The 25,894-nt window shown below is 54.3% G+C and overlaps 1 protein-coding gene across 3 annotated transcripts in view; it reads right to left on the bottom strand.

Annotated features, from left to right (window-relative positions):
* Positions 1–1,275: 1,275 nt before the first annotated feature.
* CACNA1E (calcium voltage-gated channel subunit alpha1 E) overlaps positions 1,276–25,894 on the bottom strand; it is a 281,976-nt gene continuing 257,357 nt past the window's right edge. For 2 of the 3 annotated variants that reach the window (XM_036272405.1, XM_036272404.1), the window contains 10 exons: positions 22,825–22,952; positions 17,635–17,731; positions 15,547–15,652; positions 14,342–14,449; positions 13,739–13,839; positions 13,404–13,510; positions 9,925–10,033; positions 5,784–5,964; positions 4,470–4,660; positions 1,276–2,648 (listed from right to left, as the gene is read on the bottom strand). In XM_036272405.1, the coding sequence (XP_036128298.1) occupies positions 2,109–2,648; positions 4,470–4,660; positions 5,784–5,964; positions 9,925–10,033; positions 13,404–13,510; positions 13,739–13,839; positions 14,342–14,449; positions 15,547–15,652; positions 17,635–17,731; positions 22,825–22,952 (1,668 nt within the window). In that variant the 3' untranslated portion in view covers positions 1,276–2,108. Of the gene's footprint in view, positions 2,649–4,469; positions 4,661–5,783; positions 5,965–7,173; positions 7,303–9,924; positions 10,034–13,403; positions 13,511–13,738; positions 13,840–14,341; positions 14,450–15,546; positions 15,653–17,634; positions 17,732–22,824; positions 22,953–25,894 lie in introns of all 3 variants that reach the window. The other variant, XM_036272403.1, reaches the window with a different exon arrangement.

Here is a 25,894-nt window from a genome sequence, read left to right on the forward strand (position 1 = left end):
GCAATTTTGTGCACACAAAGCCGTCCCTAGCAACACTTCTGCATGAAATGACGCGCGAGCAGAGGAAACAGTCAAACAGGACGAGGCCCAGCGTCGGTCTTATGTAAGCATCGTGCCTGTTAGGATCGGGGCGCTGCACAGTCCTGATCACATCGCCACCACTCCTGAGCTCACAGGCCACGCGTGCGAGGGACATGGAAGAGGGTCTGAGATGGGAAGGCCTTTCTCTCTGCCTCACTGGTCTCCTGCCCTGGGACTACTTTGGTTTGGGGGCAGACCGTGGGTGGGAGGCTCCAGACTATCTGGATCGGAAGGCAGGGCCGTGATAAACGAATCTGCCGCCACAGGGTTGCGTTTGGTTTTTCAGAGCTGATGTGGCAATGCCTGCTTTCTATTTTAACCGAAAAATAACAGTCACCACCGACTGCTCCTACCCCAGAGGCGGAGTCTGGGCTGGAGGAGGGTAGAGTGTTTATCCACTGTGATCTTGGTCCTGGGCCTCTGTGTCTTCCTATGGAGGGTTCTGTGAAGCAGGCTCCATCTGCTCCTGGCTGAGAAAGGGGGGCCCTGGATGCACCCCTCTCCAAGGGCTCATTCCACCTACCGTGAGGGGGGACTGGGGAGGGATTTGAGGGGACAGTGCATTGCCACCAGATACAGACAGGGATGTGTCCCGCCAAATGGATAATTATACGGATTCACCAAGTAAGGGTGCTCTGTTTCTCAGTGCTTCTGAGTTTGGGGCGGGGGGCGGGGGGTGGGGGTGGTTTAGGAAGGATAGCCTGAGGCTGTCTTCTGCTCAGCTCTTACTCTGGGAGAGGGGAAAGCACAGTCCTGGCCCAGAGAAAGTCAGGGCCCCAGCCTTGTCACGTGGTGTGACAAGGCCCCCTCAGAGCCTGCTTTGCTAGAAGGACCAGCCCAGGTCTAAGCTGAGGTATATTTACTAATCACCTTTAAGTATCCTGATAAACTGGCCACACACCAGCTGCAGAAGGTCCTCGGTCAACTTGGACTCTTACCTACGCTTCTGCTCCAGCCGGTCAGCCTTTTCTATCCCTACTAGGCCTGCTGTACTGTCAGGGGAGGGGCAGGGAAGGCTGGGCGGGGCCTCGCTGCTGGGCACAGACCTGCTGCCTCCGGGACCAGTCTGGGCTGCCTTCAGCCGGGATGTGCCGGTCCTACGGCAGCACTGCCCCCCATTCCGAAGTCCTTCATTCTGGCTGGAAAACAGACTGCCTTGAGTCCCTAAGTCCCCCTGCCCTCAGGGCTCCCCCAGGCCCAGCACTAAGGCGGGACCCCATTCTCAGCAACTGGTGCCCTGGCCACACGGATTGTAAAAACTTTTGAACGATCACCCTTCCCAGAGCCTCAGGAGCATCTGTGGACCCCGAGGGACCTCCTGAGCCTGTCTTAACACTCAAAGCACCTGCTGCGTGGGCGACAGGCTGCCTCCACTTCCCGGACCCTCTCCTCCGCGGGGCGGCTGGGCTATGGCTTTGCTCACCCAGACTAGCCCTGGCTGCTGCTGCTACAGCACCCTGGCCCTCCACGCCAGCGACTCCTCCCTCCCTGCCCACCCTTGGCATCTGATGCTCCTGAACTTAGTCTGTGCTCCTTGGGGAAGCGAGCCGCAGGGTGATGCATGAGGTGCAGTGGCCCTGGTGGCGATGGTGCTGACGGGGAAGCTGGTGAGGGAGGGAGGAGATTCCCCTCCTAGTGTCTCCACGACCCCCAGTTAAGAGCCAGAAAGGCTGCCGGGGCAGTGGGCACAGACACAGGCCAGCTCACTGCTCCACAGCTTTGAGAACAACGGGAAGGGGCAGTGGGAGCAAAGCGATCCTGGTGTCCCCTCCCCACGGGCGTAACCCTCCGTGTTCTTGTGTCTTCTTTCCCCAGCAAAGAGGCAGAACTATGGCAGTGCCCATCTTGCAAAGGGAAGTAAAGCAATTTGGTGGGTTCGGCTGGTTTGCCTCCGTCCTTTCCGCGTTCTGGGCTAATGCACACTGTCCTGTCGTCTTCCTCCCCCCCGGGCCGCACTGGCTTCCCAATCCGGTCTGGGTTTGTTTTCTCCGTGAGAGACGAGCATGCATCGGAGGGGGGAGCAGCCTCTAGCATTTGTCATCTTCTTCCGTGTCACTCAGGAGGTCGCTGACGGCGCCACACATCATGCCTGGCCCCGGCCCTCCCCGCCTCCGCCGCCTGTAGTGCCCATTGGGCATCTGCCAGCTGTGTCGCAGGGGCGGGGCTGAGCCGATGGTGTTGGCACGGCCCAGGCTGGTGGCCACGGCCGCTTCGAAGGTGAGCGTCTCCTCCTCGCCACAGTCCGAGGCGTGGGAGTCTTCGTGCAGGGCCAGGTAGGGCTCGGAGATGTAGCGCTGCGGGGAGGGGTGGCCCTGCTGTGCCAGCCGGGACCTGGGCGGCTCGGGCAGGCCGGCGTCGTTGCTCTCCAGAGCCTGGGAGGCGAGCGGGGAGCTGCCCCCGCTCCCATCGGCAGGCGGGGAGATGCTTCTCGTGTGTCCAACCAGGGAGCTGTAGGAAAGGAGGGGCCGAGGCTTCGGAGGGACGGGAGGGAGCTGCCGACGGCTTCGTCTGGGGGTGCTGGTGTCCGAGATGGAGGGGATGGAGCTCTCACTCAAGGAACCTGTGCCCTGTACCGCAGGAGAGACGTGGCATGTGAGACTGAGCCGGGTAGGGTCTACACGGGGCCCTGCCAAGCTCCCTAATCATCCCCCAGCAAGCCCTGGGGGTCTGAATGCTGGAGAAGGGGTCCGGGCTGGGGTCCCCTCTGCTACAAGTCCCATCCACGCAGGATTACAGGTACCCTCTAGGCCGGGCCTGCCAACCTTTCTTACGGGTCTGATTTTCTGGGAGTCTTGTGAAACTACAGATACAGGCTCAGCAGATCTGGGGGAGGCCCGAGATGGTGCATTTCTAACAGGCGGGGGGTGCTGGCCGGTGGCCCAGACCCGCCGCGTAGCAGGGATCTAGCAGCTCTATATACGCGGGTGGGCAAAAGTAGGTTTACAGTGCTGAGTCCGCGGAGTCGCTTGCACACGGACCACTGTAGACCTGCTCTGCCCGCACCGTGCACGCAACAGTGGCGCAGGGAAGGGAAGGCGCCCGGGTGCCCGGGAGCCGCTGCCTGGGCCGTGGCGCCGAGGGCCTGGCATGCACCCCCCACCTCGCCCTGTCCGTGCGGTGGCTTGCTGAGGTTTGTCGGCATCTACACCACGGCCTCATCTGCTGGTTCAGGGCTTCCTTCACCTGCTCAGCCATTCCCAAGGGTCCCTGAGCCCAGGTGTCCGTAAAGGGACCTGTAGGAGTTTCTCAAGGTGTGTGTGACCTATGAGCCACCTGCTCCCGGTCTCCCGGGTGGGGAGGGGGGTCCTTCCAAAGGCAGAATTCTGGCTGCCCTTTCCAGCAGGTCTCCCCACTGAAGCAGCATCCCCCAGGCACCAGGAGTGTGCAGTTTTGTTTTTGCTTTTTGTTAATCTTCACCTGAGGATATTTTTCCTTTGATTGTTAGAGAGGGTGGAAGGGAGAGAGAGGAAAACATGGATGCGAGAAAGACACATTTATCAGTTAGTTGCCTCCTGAACGGCCCTGACCGGGGATCGAACCCGTGACCCCTTTTGGTCCAGGGCCGGATGCTCTAACTGCTGAGCCAAACCAGCCAGGGTGGAATGTGCAGTTTTAACAAGCCCTAGGTGATGCTGTTCCGCACGAAAAGCTTGAAAACTATGGCTCTAAGGTCGACTTCTCCACCGCTGCGGGGTCCCAGTCCTAGCAGCCTCTTTCTGCCGCTGTCGAGGGGGTCCCCCGTCGGGCTCTGAGAACCTCAAGGGGAGCTGGGGCTACAGTGAGGGTGGTCGTGCGGAGGAGAGCAGGGCCAGGGAATGTTTCCGGTAACATTCCAGAGAGTGTTACTCCTTGGGCACAGGCTGGGGTTTCAGCAGCGGGCTGGAAGGAGGGATGGTTTTCCTTGGCCCTGGCTGGCAGCTCGGGACATAACGTGAAGCGATCTGACTTAGGAAGCCTGGGCTGAGCGGCGACTCACCCTTCCAACTAATACCAGGGCTCACGTGACTGATCCATGGGCATTTTCTGGCGAAGGGACCATCCTTCCCTCCTGAATCTGTGGACCGCAGGCTGACGCTCTAACCGCTGAGCCAAACTGGCCAGGGCCTTCCTTCCTGAATCTGGCTGAGACATGGTGAACTTACCTGTTGTGACTTCGTACCTCAAGGTTCCAAGGAGTGGCATGACCTCTCAGCACTGTGGTCCTTGGAGGCCTGTCTGGTTCTCTGTGAATTCCTACCACGTGCCCAGCATTAAGCAGCTGAGCTCTGTGCACAGTGGTCTCCTGTCAGACTGAGGGGTGTGGGTGCTGGATGCTCCCCTTTTGCACCTGATGTTAACGACCACCCTTCCTGGTCTTTTCAGAGGCTTGGCCTCCTGTCCGTGCTCACCTGTCTGTTGGGCGTCTGCGACCTGCCCTCGCTGGGAGACCTGGACTGCGGACGCTCGGGCGACTCCCAGTCGGCCTGGGTCCCTCGCTCCTCTGAGTTGCAGCGGGAGACATCAGGGGAGAGGAGGTGCTTTCGCTCTTTTGATCGTCCCCGTTCTCTGCCCCCTGAGCGGTGGGTGTCGGACTTGTGGCCTGTGACACATGACAAAAGCAACTGATCACACTCAGCGCCTACTGGCCGCTGAAGAGAAAGAGAAATCTTGGAGCCTGGGACGGGGCCGATCCTGGCTTCTCCAGGCTGCCAACAGGTGATCTGAAAGGGAGACGGAGAAAAAGGCCCGAGGATTGTCCTCGTGTGACGAGGCGCGTGCACAGCTGCCCCTGGAAACCCATGCGTGTCAAAGGGTGTAACCAGTCCTCTTCTGTTTATGCTAAGACACAGTTTAAAACCTTGGCCAACAATATGACCCAGGAATTCTCTGTGTCCTGCACATGGGTGTGGAACTTTGGGGCGGGGGGAGAAGGTGCCATAGAAGGGAATTAAGAAACTGCTGTGATCTACACAGCCTGGCATTACGTCAGCTGTGTCACTGAGAACCTGGGACTTCAGTCCTGGTCTCCATTCTGCTACTTATTGGCCCTGTGAGATAGAGAAGACACTGCTTGTTTAACCTTTGTTTCTTCATCTAGCAAAATAAAAAGCTCCGGCATGCAAACCACTCCAGGTCGCACTGTCCGGGTTGAAGTGGAGTTGGTGGTGACAGCCCAGCCCCTACTAGGGGTCTCTACTATGTTTCTGAGGGACCCCAAGGGTTCTGCAGACCACCTGGGAAGTCTCCATTCTAGTGATGTCTATACCTCTACTCTAGAAGGAAGGGATCTCCCGGGCCTGTTTCAGGGTGTGAGTCAGATATGGGACCCCCTTTTGTTTTCTGTTTGTTTTTTTTTATCCTCTCCCGAGGACATTTTTCCATTTTTTTCTGTTCAGCTAGAGTGGGAGGGAGAGAGAGAGAGAAACATCGACGTGAAAGGGACACATCGGGTGGCTGCCACCCGCACGACCCAACCAGGGCCGGGGACAAACTGCAACCGAGGCACGTGCCCTTAGCGGGAACCGAACCCGGGCCTCTCTGGACTGCAGGCTGACGCTCTAACTGCTGAGCCAAACCAGCCAGAGCTGGGATCCCCTTTTGTAAGAAGCACGCTTCCTTTCTTCCCTCTCCTCAACCTGCATCTGAGTTCTCTTCCAGTGATTTCAGTCCTTGCCAGAATCCGCCCATCAGGGCGGTGCCGAAAGGCACACGGATGTCCTCACCTGAGTCCGAGTTCAGGCGATGGGCCGACAGCCGCAGGGAGGAGTGGTAACTCCGGCGGCGGGACTTGTAGGTGTTTTCACTGCTTCGCTCCATGGAGAATTCCTCCAGCCACGAGGAATTTGAACGCTTGTCCCGGATGGTGGAAAAGGACCGTCTCATGGAGCTGGGGTCTGTTACCACCTGGAAAAATGAGCCCCCAGAGGAACACATGGTATGGGTTAATTACTGACTGGGTCTAAAAGTAAGAGAGAAATGGGACTGAGATTGCTGAAGATTGCACACTGTAACCACCCTTGAATCCCTCTTGCTCAGACCTTAGCTGGAGGCAGCTGTTCTAGAAAGTGTCTTTAGGTGACGTCTTTGCGTGACTGGGACAGGTCCGGGGTCTACTCTTCATGCTCAGGAAAGCAAGCTAAGTACACTGGTCAAGCTTCCCACAGAGCAGGGCTGGGGAACGTCCGGCCCGCAGGCCATATGGGCCGCGAAATGAACACCAGCTAACATCACACACCTCACCAAATTAGCCTGACCAAATACAGCAGATTAATTTTTAAGTTGATGATTTTGTACAGCCCACAAATGATGTTATAAATATCCAAGTGGCCCTTGGCAGAAAAAAGGTTCCGCGCCCTGGGCATAGAGCCACCTACCACAGGGACTCAGCCAGGACCCGCAGTGAACCTTGAGCCACTTTGAAATAGGTGAGGGAGACTGTCAAAGCATTGTTCCATGAAAGAAGCATGGCTTTGGCTCTTGCCTACACCACTGTGCCCTGTCCCAGGGCCTCCGTGCTTAGGAGACCTCGTCATGGAGCTGCTACTGAGAACGCGTTGCTCCCTGTCATCTGTCCCACCCCAGCCCCACCTTAAACTTGAGCATTTTGATTTGCTACAGATGTTAAAAACAGATCCACGTAAACGTCTTGTCTCTGTCAAAACTTAATGTAAGACAGACAGACAGGAAAAAGAAACCAGTGAAACAGACAAAGAAATGAGGCATGTCCTGCACTGGTTAGGACAGACAGTTCTGACACCGAGCTGTGTGTGTAAGTAACTGCCTATGTGCTTGAGGAGCAAGGAAAGGAAAACAGGAAGGAAAAAAATTCAGGAAATCCTGGGAAATAGTTCTTGCATGGCTGGTTGAGTCTTGAGGACGCTGAGACCATCTGGAGGGAATTATGCCACCTAGGCTGTTGTGCTTAGGGCTTCATTGAAATCACACTGTGGAGGAGCAGGTTCTACAGAGAAGGCCTATGAGCCAGGTTTTGCTCATAGGGAAGGAGCGAGGACAAGTCAAGGGCTCACCTGAAAATATCAGATGTTTTTCCATAACCCACCACTTCAATACAGCCCAGGATGCCACTACGTATGGTAGCTGGTTGCTTTTTACCTGGGGATCCACAGTCAGGCGTGGCATAGAGGATGCCCTCCCAGATCCCGCATGCTCCTGGGTGTCCGGAGGAAGGTAGATGCCATGGTTAGAGGGCTGCACGCTTTTTAATTCACTAAACTCTGGCTCCTGGAAATAAACACAGCCAAGCTTGTGGGACTTGGTTCCATCTCATTGCTTCTCATCTCCAGTGAATGATTCTGCCTCCTCCACAGCAAGAATGGCTTTTAGAAGAGATACTTGCATCTTTCAGGTGTTGTGTGTGTGTGTGTGTCTCTATGTGCAGTTATGTGGTAGACCAGATGTCCCAGACAGAAAGTTCTAACTGAGAAGTAAAGATCACTCTGTTTTTATCATTGAGCAATGCTTCAGATTGTATAGCTTTGTAAATAAACATTATTGGTCATAATACTTTTTAGATATGTGAAGTTTACTTTTTGAGAGTTGGTAGTGTTGGGTTTATTCTTTCAACCTAAAGAAGCTATTTATCACTAACATGGAAACCAGTATCCTAAGGGAAAGTCAGAAATTTTTTCAAACCTTAAGACACAGTATCTTATTAGCAAAGAGTTTTCTTATGATTGGAACCATCCCCCCAAAACGTGGTGGGTGGCCATCTGGCAGGGATGTTCTAGTCGGGGACAGTGTAATAGAAACATAATGCAAACCACTTATGTAATTTTAAATTTCCCAGTAACATTTAAAAAAAAATGTGAAAATTAATATACTTTATGTAATCTAATATATCCAAATAGTCTCATGTCAACATGTAATCTATATAAAAAATCGAGATGTGACATTTTTTCGGTACTGAGTTCTTTGACATGGGTCTGTATTTTCCACTTGGAGCACATCTGTTTGGACTAGCCACCCTTAGTCCCTCATCGCCACCTGTGGGCAGGGGCGACTGGACTGGGCTGGGCCCTGTCATGTTATTTTCCTGGCCACAGAGTGTTTGGCGAATGTATATGCCCCAAAGAGATGGCCAGTGTCCCTCCATACAGAGTGGAGCTGCCTCAGAAATGTTACAGGGGCCACCAAGCAAAGAGACCTAGGCATACCTTAGACATCTGGAGATTATACAAGGAGAAAAACTATTTGAGGAAATGCCTCTCTGAAAACCGGGTGTCTGAGTAGGGCGCCTCCGTGCCCCTTTGGCCGAGTGGCTTCCGGTGTCCATGGGAGGACCTGTGCTGTGTGCCCTTGAGGGAGTGTCTGCAGTGTATGTTTTGCACAGTACACAAGTCTGACTCAACACGTGGCAACAACACTGTGGGCTGCGGGGATCAGAGGTGGTGCAACACACACATACACCACGGCCACACCTGGGGACCGGAGCAGGGGCCCCAGGACGGGCAGGAGCACACGGGTGAGTGTGGAGCACAGGCCGACACCTGAATCACAGACACCAGTACTGACAATGAGATGAACACATATCCAAAAAGTCCTGGCACTAGGGCTCAGCCCTGGGGACCCGCAGAAATGCTGATGAGAGACAGAAATCTCCCTGTGAAAGAAAGGACAGGTTATTGAGATTGTCCCCACCAGACACATCACCAGGCAAGCCTTAAAGTGCTGAGAGGCTCTCTTATGAATCAAGCTCTTGGTACCAATTAGTCCCTGGGCCTTGGTACTGGGCTCCTCAGAGAATTCCTTCAAGGGTTCCTACCCACCTTACCAAGAATGCCTCAGGCGCTGACACGCTGGGCTCCCAGTGTGTGGTCTGGCTGTCTCCCCAACCAAACCGTGTACAGTCCCTTGACTCAGCAATCACAGGAGAGCAATCACATTTGTTTGAGCTACTGAAGGTTCTGCCCCCTCTGACTGGTGCCCGTTCAATCAGATGAGCAGGCCACTCTCCACCCACCTCATCCCTTCAGGGTGGCTCTGGGGGAGCAGCGGGAGGGGTCAGGAGAGAAAAACAGATGAGTTACAATCAAAGTGACATGGCACTCGGCACACGCTGTCTATCCGACTTTGGCATCTGTGGGGTTTTGTCTTTTTCTCTCCAGGCCAATGAACCCTTGGGCTTTCATTCTCCGCTCAGGAGGGAACTCGATGGCCCTGAACTGAGAATAATGCAAGTAGAGTCTGTTGTGTTTGGGAACCACAGTTAGCGCTTTGTATTAGCAAAACCTAAGGTTTAATCTGTCCTCTTCAAGCTTAAACTGGGCTCAGTAGGCTTCTCAGGAATTTCACCATTTGTGCTAATAAAAACCTTTAGGCTCAGGCAAGTGATTTTAGGGACCTCTTAGAATGTATTTGACCTTGTAGAATTGTGGCCAAAAGGATGCCGAAAGGGGCAGAGGCAAGAGACTCTTCTGTGTGTGCGGGTGGACAGGCTACCCTGAGTTCTCCAGGAGGGGCCAGTCCCTTGTTCCCCCAAGCCACTCCTGTGTATGCTAAGCTGCTCCGTGGGTACTACGCATTCTACGATATTACCCTAAAGCTCCTTATCAAAGGCAAGATTTTATGATGCTCAAGGGCATGAATGAAGAGGGTTCGGCCTGAAGCAATATAAATTCCTTCAGCAGATAAGGGGCCCCTGGGAGGGTAAAACCTAAAGAGGAAGCATTTGTCAGAGAAACTGAGCCATGAAAAGGAGACAGCGGGAAACTCCCAGGGTCCTTTGCTGAACTGTCAGAAAGGGTTTGCCTGGTGGACTGTGCCTATGAAATCAAATTGGAAAAAGAGGGGGAGGGATCAGGAAACCAAGGAACTATTTGGAAGTCTTGTAACTCATTCCCTTACCAGCGGCTGCTCTTGGAACTGCCCATCATCGGCCGGGTCCATGCATGCCAGCTGGAATATCTCCTGCGGGGAGAGCGGGCTCATCGATGGGTACCCACTCCGGCCGCTCCTGCAAAGCAGTGCCAAGTTCAGAGGTGATGAGTGCGTGAGAGAGAAACAGATGTGCCGTCGCCACCACTACCCCTTCCTACCCAGCCAGGCAGGGCAACACCCTTCGTGTTGGCTGGCTTGTCAGCCTGGTAACTAACAGGTAGCTGGCCCTAGAATAGAACATTTTTAAGAAAAAAACAAAAACAAACACTGGAAAGGAGGAAGCACCGTTTTTAACCTGCATTTGGAACTGTTCATCACTCAGCTGGTGACTAACGTATCTGTGACAAATGACATCATCTGTCACACTCAGCCATATGGGAGACCAATGCTCAGTTTCTCCATCGGCGGAAAAATGCCATACTTTACACAGGGAACAGTTTGTTTAAATATTAAGCCGTCACGGTCTTTTAAAAAAATTTCCTCCACGCTCAGGAAGAATATGGTCGTATTGTGCCAACATCCCTGGCCAAACTCAACAATTCAATGCCACCAACATTTACTGAAGTGTCTGAACTGGGAGGGATGATTCCCGAGGTGGTGGTAAGGAGGTTACCACCTCTGGCTTGGTGACCCTGTAGAAGGCTTACATGGTGATGTAAGAGAACAGGGACAAAGTCAGCTGAGTGTTTAGAGGCTCTGAATGAAAGGTGTGGACAGCTGCCTGTTATTAAAACCACTTTGGGTCTCTGCAGACACTGTTAGCCAATGGGATCCTCGGGGCTGGTTAGGAGAGAGAGTCACCCAATCTCTCCTAAAACATTGTCTGCTGCTACCATTCACTAGTAAATAAGTACCCTCTGGCCTTTCAAGAATGAAATTCCTGATCACGGGAAGAGGGACAGTGGCCAGGCAGCTAGCAGGGAGAGATGGGAGCCATAGGTGAGTCTACTGCTAATGACTCCGGTGAAATCTGAGTCCTGAGCACGCACTGCCAGTTACTTCAAAACAAGCCAAGGTGCAGCTCACTGGGGTCACAGGGAAAGGGCGGGACAGCAGACTTTTCACAGTTCTCCCGAGCATCTGATGTTTAAATGACTTGCTTTACTGTCCATTGTCTTCTCCTGAGAACCACTGGCAACAAGATGAACACTGCTATCATAAGGACTAGGTCCCCGTTTGTCCTACAGGAAATGAGTAATTACCCACAGAGAGGATCCCCACCAGGTAAGAGAGGACCCTTGGAATCACTGAACAACTTCACAGAGTTGAAGACTCTGATGTCCTACCTCAAAAGCACTGCCTGGCTTCTCCTGGTCAGGATCAAGCCCAGAGTCCTGAACACGACCTCTCTCGTGATCCGGTCCTTACGTCACCTGCGTTAGCCCTTGCTCGCCGAGTTCCAGACACACCGGACTCCTTCTAATCCACTGCCTGTGGCTTCTTTCCGCTTCCAGACTTGGACAGGCTGCCCCCCTGAAAAGCCTGCCCATGTTACTTTGAACTCACCCTCCCAAAGTCACTTCCTTGAGCAAATCTTTTTGCTCTCTCCCCCACCTGACTGGTCAGATCTCCCTCTCACACGCACTCGGATCAACACGCATTTGTTTCTTCCCACTTATCAGAACTGTGATTAATCACGGAAAATAAGGCTTCTCTTTCCAATAATTCTGTTTCGTGTCTGGTTTCCCACCAGATGTAAGCTTAAGGAGGGAGGAGCCTGTCCGTCATAGTCAGCGCTGTACCCTCCCAGCAGTCTCCACTGGGACAATTTAAAGCTCAAGAAACACAGGTGGTCCCGAGGCAGCAGCCTGCTGCTCCGCTAGTGTCCCCATCTCAGGAAATGTGCCAACATCCACGAGCACCCTGAGGGTCATCCCTGCCGCCTGCCCCCGTCCCCGCTGTGGAGCACATCCATCACCAGAGCCTCCTTTACCGCTCAAGTCGGACCTCCTCTCCCCAATTCGCTCCTGTTAGTCCAAGCCACAGTCATTAATAATGTGTACAACTGCTGTCAATGGCAGTCACTTGCTAAGAGGTGTCCCGTCTCGAACTGCTCTCCTCCAATCCGAGAATGATCTCTATAAAGTGCAAATCAGATCGTGTCACTCTGATGCATACAACCCCGTGGCCCTTGGATGGTCCTTGGATGAAACTGCACTTCTGTGTCCTGCCCGGGATGCCCCTCCATTCCGGACCCCATGGGGCTCTCCAAGCTCCACACCTGCCACCTCCATGAACGGTGCTCCGCCCACCTCAACAGTTTAGATTCCTCCCAGTGACCCCACTTCCTGTTTACGCAACAACCTACCATCTGCATTTTAACCGTGATCACTCCTGGAATTCCTTTTTCAAGGTCTGTCTCCACAAAGAGTGGGATCATGTTGACTGCCGCATCCCCAGGCCCCAGGCCAGCTTTGGGGTCACATAAATATGGGTCAAATGGATGAGGAAATGAGTCAATAAACATGGCAGAGAAGCTGGAGTGATTCTATGATGGGAGGTAATTTGTATAGCGAATTGTGTGGATAAAAATGGATCAAAGGGGGGAGGGGCGTCCTCCGTTTCTAAGCCAAGAACCCCTGAAAAACACTAGTTCCTTCCAACGGGTGGTTCCAGTCGGCACTCTGACTCCTCACTGCACAGACCAAAGAGAAACAGCTCCTTGTTTTCTGCAGACAGAACCTACACCCTGCTACCTCGTCACATCAAACGTTCGTTAACATGACCGATGGCCTGGGTCTTGACTCTGGGCCTTTTCTTTCAAGTGCGCTGGATTGTGACCTCCGAAAATGATGCTTTTCAAAAACAGGTCCCCAACACCACAGGCAGAGAGAAACGAACGGTGTGAGGGATTCTAGATGGCATTCCGACAGACGTCCCCCTGCCCTGGTAATTACGAGGCTGGGTAGTGACTGCTGGTTCCCGGAGGAGTGGGGCTCGCTAAACCCAACCACAGACGCGCATTTGCACCGGCCAGAGGGACGTCAGTGCTTTGGCACTTGGTATGTGCTTGCTGATGACAGAAAGAGAATGTTCCCCCGAGATGGATGAGACCAAACTGGGACGTTTCGTTTCTACTGCCAATGCAGAAAATACAGAATTTTTTTGCCCTACCTAAGCTTCCTTTTGTTCATTTCCCACACTGTGCCGTGGGAACACTGTAGTTAGAAATAAATGACTTCATTCCTCTTCAGCTTCCTCCCGGCCACTTATTTAACCTCCCCAGATCTCTAGCTCCGTCAGTTCTAGAGTGGTGATGCCAACACAGACCCTTCCTGCCCTCGGGCATCCCCTGTGCTGTCTCTCGAGCAGGCTCGGTCTGCTCACCCCATCTTCTCAACCTCAGCGTCAATGTTATTTGTTCGGCCTCCCCGGGCAGTGGGCTCCCGGGCCTGCACGCTGGCCTGGGTGGCAGACAGCAGAGCCGCGGCCCTTGGTTTACTCACAGGCCTGGAACCGGGTCCTGCTGCAGATAAGGCCGCGCTTTGGCGTTGGCGATGATCTCCTGTGGCAGCGACGAGGGCTCCATGCGCTGGAACATGGGTGCGTTTTTCTGCGGCAGAAGCCAAAAAACCTCAAGTGACTGGGAGAAAATGCAATTTACTTGGGTAAAAGAGGAGCACGGCTGATACCCTGTTGGACTATTTTAACCTCTGAGCCCCTGGGTTTCTAATCCCCTGACCCTAGAAGGTTCCGGACCGCGGAGATGCCCAGGCCTGTTGCTCAGGAGCTGCCATGGGACACGGGACTGGCCCACCCGCCCACCGCCGTTGACCTTCACCTGCTCCTCCAGCTGCTGCCTCTGCTTCTTCACCTTGCTCTGTTTGTAGTAGTCCATGATCATCATTGCTGCATAGATTTTGCCCACAGTCAGGTCAGAGGCTGGAAAACAGACGCGGCAGGGAGGGTCACGGAGGGGACAGGTGGGCAACGCGAGGACACCTCTAACGCTTGCTCTCGACCCTCGGAGGCTGGTCCGCGCCAGGCACTGAGGACACGAGGTGAACGGGTCCCGCGTGTCTCCTCAGGGGGCTTCCACAGCCATCCAGGAGGGTGATGGCCTCAGTGAGCGTCGCCTCCACGGGTCTAGAGTTCCATCTCTTACACTGACACCCTGTCCCCTGCCGCACACGGGTTTGCCACGAGTTTTACGGGGAGGAGAGCTACACACCCGAGAACTTTCACCTGCAACCACAGTGACCAATTTGAGACAATGTTTTCCATTCATAATGACAAAAGGGGCTTAGGAAACGGAAATCCCTCACTTCTTAAGGATAAAAGCACACGTTTCCCTTATTTCCTCAACCACTCTGTGTCCCCCAAAAAATGTGGCCATGGCATGCGGGCCTCCCATGACAAGGATACCCAGGAGGCGATGCCATACCTTGGGGCATGGGCACAAGCAGATCGAGCATCTTCTGGGACAGGTGAGGCCAGATGGCCAGGGTCTCTTTCTGTAGCTCCGAGTCTAGCTGCTGCCTGTCAGCACCACCTGGACAGAGTGAGACACATTATCAATAAACAGCACAGACGTAGAAGCAACAAGGACTGAGGGGGTAGGAGCTGAGCCAGCATGGCACCTCGTAGTCCCAGGGGACACCCTGGCTCTTAGGGACTGGCCCTCGCAGTGCTGGGTCTTAATGCTGCGGAGGCAGAACAGAGTCGGCTCCCGTCCGCAGTCACTCAGGGATATTCTGCCACAGAGATCCTGCCCCCAGACCTGGACCCGCGTCCTCGTTCACTGGAGAAGCCACCAGGCGCTCGATATCTCAGAGGGGAAGTGAAAGAGCCACGCGGGAGCCCCCCAGCCTCACTCCACAGACGTCACCTCTTCCTGGAACTCTGACTCTGGCCGGAGTGACCCGACTTACACAGGGTTTGGTTCAGGCCAAAGCAGAAAGGCTGGAGGATCATCGAGAAGGAGTAAACCTTTTCCCTCCTAAGTCACCGAGTGAAAAATTAGAGGAACCCAGTTCTGCCAGGCCAGCACCCACTGCGAAGCCTTCCAAGGCGTTCAAGGTGGCGCACGAGAACAAAAAACCACCTTAAAGCACTTTTGTTGAATAGACACATGTTTGTTTATTTTCATGTATTTACTTCATTCCTCACCCGAGGATATTTTTCCATTTATCATCAGACAGAGTGGGAGGGAGGGAGGGAGAGAGAGAAACATCGATGTGAGAGACACATCGATTGGCTGCCCCCTGCACGAGAGCTGGGGACGAACCACAACCGAGGTGCGTGCCCTTGACCAGAATCAAACTCATGACTCACTGGTCTCCGGGCCGAAGCTCCAACGGCTGAGCCAAACCAGCCAGGGCAAGACATACATGTTTAAAATGCCTACTATGTGCCAGACTCTGAGGGTCACATACTGCTAAAGCTGCAGGAGCCTCAGGGATGAGCAAACCATTAATTCCACCAGGAGGAAGCGAGCAATGTTGTAGTTATTGAATCTCAGAGCTGAAACGAGGACCCTGCTATGTGATCCCCAGGTCCCTGCGCCGTCGGAGGGATGCCAGTCCAGGCACCTCTGTCCTGCACCACCCTGCATGCTGCCCCAGAATGCTCTTTCCTTCCTAGGCTCACCTTTGGCGATTTTGATGTCCAGAGCTGTCCGGATCAGAGCCATCAGGGTGGAGGTGAAGTGGACTGTCATGTCCTCGGCCACGGGCATATTCATCAGGACCAACCTCTGGGTGAAAGAGAGAAGAGAAACAGCAGGGAAAACGCATCAAAAGAAACCTTGGTGAGAAGGGAAGCTAAGTGCAGAGGTCAAATGCAGAGACAAAAAAGAAGGGCAAGGATCCCCACCCTCTCCAAACCCTACTCTCCCTAGTCCTCACCGGAGACTCATTTGCTGTTTTTTCCCCCACTAGGGAATGATGCCAAATTCCAAGGGAAGGGGGCCAATCATTCTGTAGGACTCTTCTGTGGTCCTAAGAATGTGTCACAGGGACGGGAAGTGATTTCGAGTCCTCGGGGAAAGGAGGCAGCTCTGCTTCGAGGCTGCTCTGTATTCCCCCTTGTCCCATGAACACCCCAAATCTCAGATGGAAAGACAGTAAGGGGGAAGATTTTGCTTTGCTTATCTGACTAGAAAGATAAATCCTGATGCCCCCCTTTTTGAGTCTTTACAAGATGGGATTCGCCAGCGCATGAGTGAACATGCAGAGGAGCAACTTGTCCGATGGAGGAGGAGGGGCGGGTGGAGAAGGGCAGAGAGCAGACGGGCAGGGGCAGCAGGGGGCAGAGGAAGAGAGAAGGGCGAACAGGCAGGAGCAGAGTGGGCAGGCGTGTTCCTCTTACCCAGAGGAAGGGATCAAACCGAAATGGCCAAATCCACTTTGCAGAGAGTATCTTGCTTTTGGAATTCTTTCAACGTGTCCTCCAATCCCACCACTCCTCCTCCTACCACACTTCATCCCACAAACCCAAAGAACTCAGAGCCTCAGTCCACCACCTGGTACATCTGGACGTGGCATCATGAGCTAAAAGGATGCCAGCCCCTAGGCTGGGCTTGGGGAGCCATGCACTGGGGTGGGCGAGGGTCCCTCATGGGCCCCGCTCCAGGGAGACGCTCCTGGAGCAATACACCTTGCGAGAGCAAGAGAAGACCACCGGCCGAGCAGGGAGGGACGTATCTCCTCCCGAGGCAGGGTCTCAGATTCCACCGAAACAGCTCGCCTGCGGTGATTCCACAGACACGGCGTCTTACAGGGTCACGCTGGCTTCCTATCTGTGCCTGAGTTCCAGCTCCCTCCCACTTCCGTAAGCTGCTAGAGAAGGGGCCACGTTGCTGTGGGCTAGTCCCAGGGGGACGAAAGTGCCCAGTGCCTGGGTCCGTCTCAACACCAGACGGGAGTGAACAGTAACTATTGCTAACTGTGGAGAAAACAGACTCAGGCCTCAACACTACGAGCACCTGAATGGCAGATGACCCCTAAGGGACAGTACTGCCCTCTGCGAACCAGGGCGAACCCGCTCCTAAGTGCGGGGCCAGGCTCCATAACGCAGTCACGCCAAGAAGGGAAGCGAGACTCTGAATGCAGCGTGGCCCACGCTCCGCCTTCCCCTTGTGGTGCCCGGGGCAGAGGTGGCCGGGCTGGCGGGGAAGGGGCTGCATCGCCGGCCACACTCCACGCGGCAGAATCACGCTCCTCGTGTTCTGCTACCTAGCGGGCACCACGCCACCCTTCCTCCCCATGTCACGGGGGAAGCAATTTGTTAAGAGTTTTCCTCTCTTCTACAAAAGCTCCTTCTTGAACCTCGTGTCGAGGAATTTCTGCAGCATCTCCTTAGCTCCTCCGACTGGGGGCGCTGCTTTTTCTGTGCGCTGAGAGCTGTCTGCGGGGGGTCCCTGCAGGCCACCGCTCTGCCTCCTCTGAAAGCGAACTCTCCACTTAACACTTCCTTCCCAGGGACCCCTCACGAGAAGCCACACGCTTGTCGCTCAACGCAGGCAACACAGGACGAACCCCACGTCGCGTCCTGCAGCCCATCCCTTGTGTCCTTGCGGATGGCACCCTTCTTCCTGACCCTGTCTCCTCACTCCTTTTGTCCTTGGTCCCCGCCTCCACCTCCCGAGCCCCGCTTCCTCCCCAGGGTCTGGCCTCCCCACAGCTGGGCCCCTTTTCTGTTGGTCTCTAGCCCAGAACAAAGGAAGGGGTGGTCTACCTTATATGCCACTTTGGAGGGACATCTCTTGCCGAGGCCTAGCGGTGGTGACATGAGAGTCAGCATTTCATACATCTCAGTGTAATGGATGCGGCCACTGCTCATGAAGGGCGGCAAGGGGGGTGGGGCAGGAGGGCGGGGCAGGTGGCAGGAGTGGGAGAAGGATGCAGACAGGTGGGAGAGGAGAACAGGCATTCCCAGAAGAGCCAAAACAAAACAGACGGACACATTATACAGAAAACAGGAGAGGAAAACAAAATGGACAAACAGGAAAAGAATAGGAAACCTGTTAATCAAGGCAAATCATACAGGTGACTCCATCGTGGTGCAGATTTATATCAGCCCCACACAGACCCGGGAACGCTGGTGGCAACCTGCAGTCCCTCAGACTCTCGTGCGCACAGTCGCGGGACCGGGCGGTCGCTCCTCCGGGTTAGCATCGCCCTCCTTCCCTGTTCACGCCATCGCCCCCGACAGCGCGAGCTGGCTTCCATTCCCAGGGCTGTGTGCGAGCGGTATAAACCGGATAGACGGCGCTCCGCCGTGGGGGAGGATCCCAGGCTCGGAACCCACAGGCGGGGTGCTGTGTATCCCCCTCTGTGCGGCTGCTCAGCGGAGGCGCGCGTGACAGTGGTGGGCTGTGGCTGCCGTCAGGGTGGCCCGTGGCTTCCGCCTGGCTCTGCTGGGAAGGGCGGTCTTTACTCCCCAGCACGGGGCAGGGTGACGGCACGCTGGGGACAGCAGAGCCAGAGCCAGGAGGAGGACGAGCGCCTGCATGCCATGCTGCCCTCCCCGGCTCGCCCCTCATGCGGCTGCAGGCTTCACCAGGGCCAAGTTTAAAGAGTCTCCGCAGAGGCAGCTGTTCCGCCTCCCGGGTACCACTGCGTCACCATCCCAGGCCAGCTCCTGCCTGCTGCCCAGGTGGTCCCCTTCCTGGGTCTAGGTCTCCTTCCAGCTGCCCGGCTGGGCTGTGCCCCAGGGAGCCCACGCTCCCTTCTGCAGCTCCTGACGGGCTTCCTTCTCTAGCGTGCTTGGCCTTGGATGGTCTCTGGGCAGAGCCCCTGGGATGTTAGAGTTCCCAGGATCTGGCAGAGCTGGGAAGGGGGGTCCTAGATGCCCCTGAACATGTCCTTGGTTTCATAAACCAGCAGACCCCCTCAGCCCCCTTGCCAGTATATGGCAGGTCCCGAAGGCAAGCAATGTGCTCAGGAGACCCCTTCCCCCACTGCGCCCTTCCTAGCCCCTCTGAGCTGTTACCTTCTTCCACACGCCCCCCAAACGATGCTCTTTACCTACTGTCGCCTCTTGCCCTCATTCTTCATTGTTTCTCACCTCCTTTCCTTCCCACAGCTTTTATCATCGCTTCTGGCCAAACTACCCAGGAGCTGGAGGGTGGGCAGAGGTAGGGTGACTAGACCCACACCTGGTGACATTATATATGGGGTGGTGATGCCACTTGCTAAAAGGAGGCGTGTCTGTCTCCACTGAGGAGAAACCAGAACTTGCTTTTCATCAAAGACTTCTGCGTTCTCGGAGGGAGAGGTCCCTCTGGCTGAATCTGGATCGCAGTGGGGTGGGAAGACAGCGTGTGTGTCCACGCGCAAATGAGGGTGTGCACGGGGAGAAAGTGAGGTCAAACTGGCCTTTGTTATTAAGCCCTGAACTCTTTTTTTTTCTGTTTTCCCCTTGAACTGTGTCCTTCTCCCTCGTGTAACAGCTGCTGCTTCTGGGAGGGCTGGGACCTCTTTAAACTCAAAGGGAAGCAACATGAAGTTCCCCCGCGTGGCGCGGCGGTGGGGAGCGGGACAGAGGAGGGGTCCGGGTGGCGCCCCACCGCCCGGTGGCTGGAGACTGGGAGGCGAACCTTGCAAGCCACCCTGTAGGGGCAGTTCTCTCCCAGGCCCAGAGGCGGCGAGATGACCCGCACTAATTTGTACATGTCCTTATACGGGATCCTGCCGCTGCAAAGGAAGCAGAAGTGGGTTAATAGGACACGCAGAGAGGCGGGAAGGGAACGACAGCTCGGCCACGAAGGACACGCCGGAAGAGGGAGAGCCGCTTCTTTCTGGAGCCTGGCAAAGCCCGACCAGGAGAGACCGAGCACAGTAAGCACCCCAGAAGCCTCAGCCTGGGGACTGCAAGGCCCCCAATTCTCCAAGGCAGTCGAGCCCGTCCAGTGTCCAAAGTGGCTGCCTCGTGACCAAGAGCACCCCGAGATACTATCCGGCCCAGCCCTGGCCAGATGCAGGAAATGGGCCCTGGCTGGAGCTAGGCCAGGAGAACAAAGCCCTGACCGCTGTCAGGAGCAGCTGCCGGGCTGCCGCGAGGTGGACGGACTGCAGAATCGTTCTTTTTTTTATTTTTTATCCTCACCAGAGGACATTTTTCCATTTTTTGTTCAGATAGAGAGGGAGGAAGAGAGAGAGAGAGAAACATCGACGTGAAGGGACACATCGAGTGGCTGCCACCCACATGACCAACCAGGGCCAGGGACAAACTGCAATGGAGGTACGTGCCCTTAGCGGGAACCGAACCCGGGTCTCTCTGTACCGCAGGCCAACGCTCCAACCGCTGAGCCAAACAGGCCAGGGCCAGAATCATTCTTCCACGGTCACGGCCAACAGTCAGTTCCTCGGACCCATTGGCAGCGGACAGGAAGTCGGCGCCTTTCTGCAGACTGCTCGAGACGCATTTCCCACGAGGCCAATTAGTGGGGAGCAGGGCTGGCCTGAGGGGAGCTGCCACATGGCAGATCTGTCTTGAGTTGAGCCAGGTGAGCTCTTCCGCACTGGGGGCGCCTGCCCGGATCTGTGTTCAGACAGCAGCCCTCTCCCCAGCTCCACGCCACTGCCCAGCTCACAGGCCCCTTGGGCTGATCCAGCCAGAAGTCCAGGAACTATGAGAGCTAGCTAGCTTACCAACCCCCTTCCCCAGCGGCCTGCTGGAGAGTTCTGGTTTCCTGTGAAAAGCACAGAATCAACAACCGATTCGTGTTCAGTGGTGAATGCATCTGGTCCGTAGGGGTCGGGACAAGAAAGCAGTAGCCAGGGATCTGGACGCATCCTGGTGTGAACGAGGTCTCCACCTCCGAGTACCAACCCTTGCCAGCAGCCATGTGGAGACGAGGGCTTTGCCCCAGCTTCACTCTTAGTAGCCTGGGTTTGGTTTGGGCATCGATCCCTTCTCTTCTTCCAAGTAGCAGCTCACCAGAGACTTCCAGCCCTCTTAACTCTCGAGAGGGGTTCACTTAACCATTTGTTTTTCTGTCTTTCTTACTGTGATTGGGACGTGGGTGGGTTGGTACCGCTGTCTACAGGCCAGTGGTCTCTGTTATCAGTATTGTCTTTGAAGACGCTGACTCACTGTACCTTTGCTGGTCTCCTGCACCCCAACCTCATAGCCAAGACATTGCGGTGCAGCTCTAACCACAGCAAGTTACGCTGAGTGTCAAAGGGGACGGAAGAGGTTCCCTGGCCTCTCTTCGCTCTCACAGCTCACGCCGGAGTAGTCCTGCTGGGGCTGTGTCTTGCCAGCCGCGGGAACGAGGGCGGAGGGACATGTGTAACGCCTGTGGCGTTCGGATCCCGAGATAATGTGAGACCACAGGAGGCTGGGGTTTCTGAGAACCAAGGACAACTGAGTGAGGCTAGGTGAGCCATGAACTCCTTGGCTTGCGGTTGGCTTCTCCTCTCTCAGGCTCCCAACCCCACGGCCATCCGTGCTTTACACACCAATTTTCCACACTCTCCCATGTGGTTATTGTCCATGATAACAACAGTTACACACGGGGTTTAATAGAATCCTCACAGCCGGCCTTCAGGGTGGGTCTCATCATCACCGTTTCACAGAGGAGGAAGCTCCGAGCGGTCAAGTGCTTTGCTCAAGGCCACGGAGCTGATAGACAGCGGTCCCGCTGCTCCCCTGACACTGCCCAGGGCTTTCTCATCAACCTCTCTACTCGGAAGTAATCCAGAAGGTCGAAGCCATTGCTCGGCACTGCAACAGGAATGCATGGGGAGGAGTCTGCCCTAAGCCACTCCTAGGTACTGAAAGGAAGAGGAATTTGATTCAGGGTTCTAACCCGTGAAGCAGTGACCCAAGTTCAATGGCCTCGTGGAAGGACAGATTTGGGGATGAGTCTCAGACAATGAAGGGGTCCAGGTGGAAGCATTTGGCCCATTCCTGTGAAGGATGGCATTTCTTGTCATATTTTCAGAGGGGCCCAGAATGGATAGACCGGTGAGACAGGACCCTAAAGCTAACACGACATGGGACAGAAAAGAACCTGGGGAGTGAGGCCTGGGAGGGCTCTCACCCACCTTCAACCATGAGCTCAACTGTTGCTTTTGAACTCTGCGGCAGGGGTCAGCGAACTTTCTGTAAAGGCTCAGACAGGAAATAGTCTTGAGTTGACTGTCTCTGTCACAACTACTCAAGCCTGCCTTGCAGTGTGACAGCAGCCGTGGATGACCCACAGAGGAGTGAGCATGACTGTGTTCCAATTCACATTATTTGCAAAAACAGGCACTGGGCCACAGCTAACCCACAGGCTGGTGTAGCCAACCCCTGCTCACAGGCCCAGTGGAGAACGACGGGACGGTGAAAGAGACCTGGGTGGGGGTGGGGGGTTATCCCCCCCCAAATTCCTGACATTTAACTCACTTGCATGCAATAAAATCCACAAGTATTTAAGGGATCAGTTGGAAGGGCAACTTGCGTGTTTTTTTAAAATATAATTTCCATTCTCTCAAACTGTACCTTTTTGAGAGGGATGAGAGACATAAAACATTACTGTTACGACCATGGTGACCAGATATCCAATTGGCCCCCAAAACCCTTGTCAATGCCCCTGATGACTCAACCATTAGGCAGGAAAAGAAGAAAGATTATTGGCAGCTCCTCTGGGGACTGAACCCAAACACCCCGAGGTACGGACAGTGCGGTGAGACTGGCAGACAGGGGAAGCCTGTCACAGGAGGACAGAGTGGGGAAAAGCTATGTCTTTGAAACCAGAGCCAGGCTGAAGACCCAGCCTCTCCATCCCACAGCCGAGAGAAATCCCCTCTCCTTCTGTAACAGGCGAGCCATTTGGGTGGCTCTATGCCAACCTCTTCCTTGCCAACCTCGTCCTTGAGAACTTGAGAGACCCCTGCCACAGTCCCCAGTGGGGTGGCCGAGTGGCCCACTCACCATGCAGCTCTATCATATTCTGCCCAGACACGGACAAACTCATCCAAGTGGTGAGGCCCCAGGATGGACGAGTCCCGAGTCAGGTACTCGAAGTTGTCCATGATGACAGCCACAAACAAGTTGAGCATCTGAAGAGTAAGAGGGGAGAGAAGAATGAGGGGGATCCTAGAGCAGAAAACCTGGCTTCCAGGCCAATCAACAATTCCAAAGTGTGTCAGGCCGAAGGCACTCACCCAGTGGATCTGGCTGAATGCATCAAATTTGCATTGTCTGCACATTTCACTGTGCAAACAGCATTATTTGTTTTCTATGCCACGTTCTATTTGCAAAGTACTCCACAGTCACTCTTCACTTTTATTATCTGTTCCATTGATTTGTTATTGTAGCAGCAGAGAGAACAGCAGCGGAAACATGCTCAAAGGCTAGAGGAAGTCAAGGCCTAATGCCCACCCTCCCCTCCAGTCCCTCCCCCACCAAAGGAGCCAAAAGAACCAGTGAGATGTCTCGGAGCCGACTGCATGGCTTACTGGGTGCCGACTTGAAGCTGTTCGCAGCTCTTGAGTGACTTCCAAGACCCTGTTCTCCCACTTTCTTGTTCAACAACATTTACTTTCTACCCACTGTATTCCACACCGACACCCAGGTGCTGGGGATATGCAAGTTCCCATCCAGAGTTCTACTCCCATGCCCAGCCCATTGCTTAAAGCACAGCAGACATTCACTCGATGTTGTCACTTGCATATTCTTAAAGACTTAGTACAGACTGCGACATATTGCAAATAGACAAATGTTACAGATTCTTTGAAGGGAGCCAGGAGAGCAGCATATGCAGGCTACCGTGGGAGCAGAAAGGAGTGTGGATTTGAATTTCATGTAATTTTCAGGTCATGCAATATTATTCATGTTTTGATATGTTTTTCTCAACCATGTGAGAATGAAAAAGCCACTGTGTTTTACAAACACGGGTGGCAAACCGGGCGTGGCCCGTGGGCTCGATGCCGCCGACCTCTGGTACGGATTACGTACGCAGCAGGCAACAGGAAGCACTGGAGGGGTCAAACCAGAAGGGACCAAGGGGCATCTGCACGCAGAAAGAACCCTTGGCAGCAGAGCGGAGGGCATCACGGTGCCCAGTGGCAGGACAGCTGCCTGAACTGGATGTCAGGGAAGATAGCCACACCGAACAGCACTGCTTCCTCAGTTCTTGGCTGCCCCGTGCCTGCTGACTGTACTTCTGCTCTTTTGGGGACCCACTCCTTGGCTCTTCCTAGTTAATGTGGCTCAGTGGGGCACCACTTGGGTGTGCCCCAGTCATTGGATCCCATTGCCCTGGGCCATAGGGACCGGTGATCCAGTCAAGGCCAGTAAAATGGTATTGAACCTTCAGGGAAAACTTTCTTCCCCGTTGGTCTTGAAGGTGAGAGGACTTGTGCAGTTGTCTTGGAGCCATAGGCTGGGTGTCTGAAGAAAGAGCCCACGTGGAGTGAGAGAGCCATGGTGCACATACACAGTGGAGGGACACCCCCGGAGGTAAAGGAGCAGAAAGAGTCGGGGTGCCAACCACTCTGTCAGCCACCACGACAAGCCCATGTGGCCTCCGTCCAGACTGCGCTGATGCCGGAGGGAGAGAAGTCCCTCCCGGTTAAGCCCTGCTACCCAGGAGTTCTGGCTCGTGCGCCCAAGCCTGATCCCAGCACCGGCCTCGTTCTGTCACTGAGACCACAGCCACAGTGAATGCCTTTGGTGGCTGTGTGGATTATAGAGGGTTTTCCACGTATCCACACGTATCTTTTATCCACACGTATCTCGGTACCTATCATTATGAGTAACAAAACCACTAAGTACTTACTATTGCGTTACATTTGCATCATCCTTTATACTGGTGTGCACGTTCACACCTATTCTTTGTTTCAATCTCGCCCTACCTTCTCACAAGGCAGCTTTAATCATCATCGGTCCTTCGAGGAAGGACACAGTGCTTCCTACACACACGGGCATCCTTAGCTCCAAGCACAGGGCCTGGCCCATCGCGCTGCATCAGTAAATCTTTCTAGGTGGACGCCTTGAGCTGAGAAGCTGTGTGACTTGCCCAAGGTCACCAAGTCTCCTGCAGGGCTCAGACTTGAAAGGAGGTCCCCTCAGACTGACTACAGCCTCTTTAAAAATAACGTCAGCGTGAATTATGCAGCGTGCTCCACCTCAGCATTCTAATCGTACCTGTAGAGTCTCTAAAATTTCCAGTTCTCTCTTTGGTTTCTTTCAAATGTTTATTATTAAACACTCCTTGTAAGATAAAACTATGATGTCTACATGTCCTTCCATACGCCCCATTTCACTCCATCCGTAAGCGCTGGGACCCCTGGATGTCCCCCCCCCCGACTGTAGGTGACAGAGAGACCCTAACAAACAGCTTCACCTCAGAGCTGAGCCTTTTAATGACCACTCAGCACAAATGCGCTGCATATGTGAATGAATCAACTTAAAACTCCAATTAATATCATTCTAAATTGCTTTTTAGTTATTTTATTAGACATTCTACTTCCATATTTCTAAACAGGATACTGTTTTGTTTTATTTTCATTTTAAAACCTCCCACAGGGCCCTGGCCGGTTTGGCTCAGCGGTTAGAGCTTTGGCCTGCGGTCCTGAGAGACCCGGGTTCGGTTCCCGCTAGGGGCGTGTACCTCGGTTGCAGTTTGTCCCCGGCCCTGGTTGGGTTGTGCGGGTGGCAGCCACTCGATGTGTCCCTTTCACATCGATGTTTCTCTCTCTCTCTCTCTGTTCCTCTCTCTCCCTCCCACTCTACCTGAACAAAAAATGGAAAAATGTCCTCGGGTGAGGATAAAAAATAAAAAAAAACCTCCCACAGGGAGTATATTAAAACACATGTATCCATTCACCATGCAAAGAATACTGTTATTATCAAGTCCTTTTCCCTCCCATCCTATAGAAGGTACAATAGCAGCAAAGCCCAGAACTCAACATGGGCTACTGAGGTGGCCGTGAGTTCACTCTCTGTACACTTCCTGCCGGTCACCCTCCGTCTATCTGCGAGTCACCCCGCACCCGAG

The sequence above is a fragment of the Molossus molossus genome, unplaced genomic scaffold, assembly GCF_014108415.1.
Source record: "Molossus molossus isolate mMolMol1 unplaced genomic scaffold, mMolMol1.p scaffold_m16_p_20, whole genome shotgun sequence".
In the NCBI taxonomy this organism is placed as follows: Eukaryota; Metazoa; Chordata; class Mammalia; order Chiroptera; family Molossidae; genus Molossus; species Molossus molossus.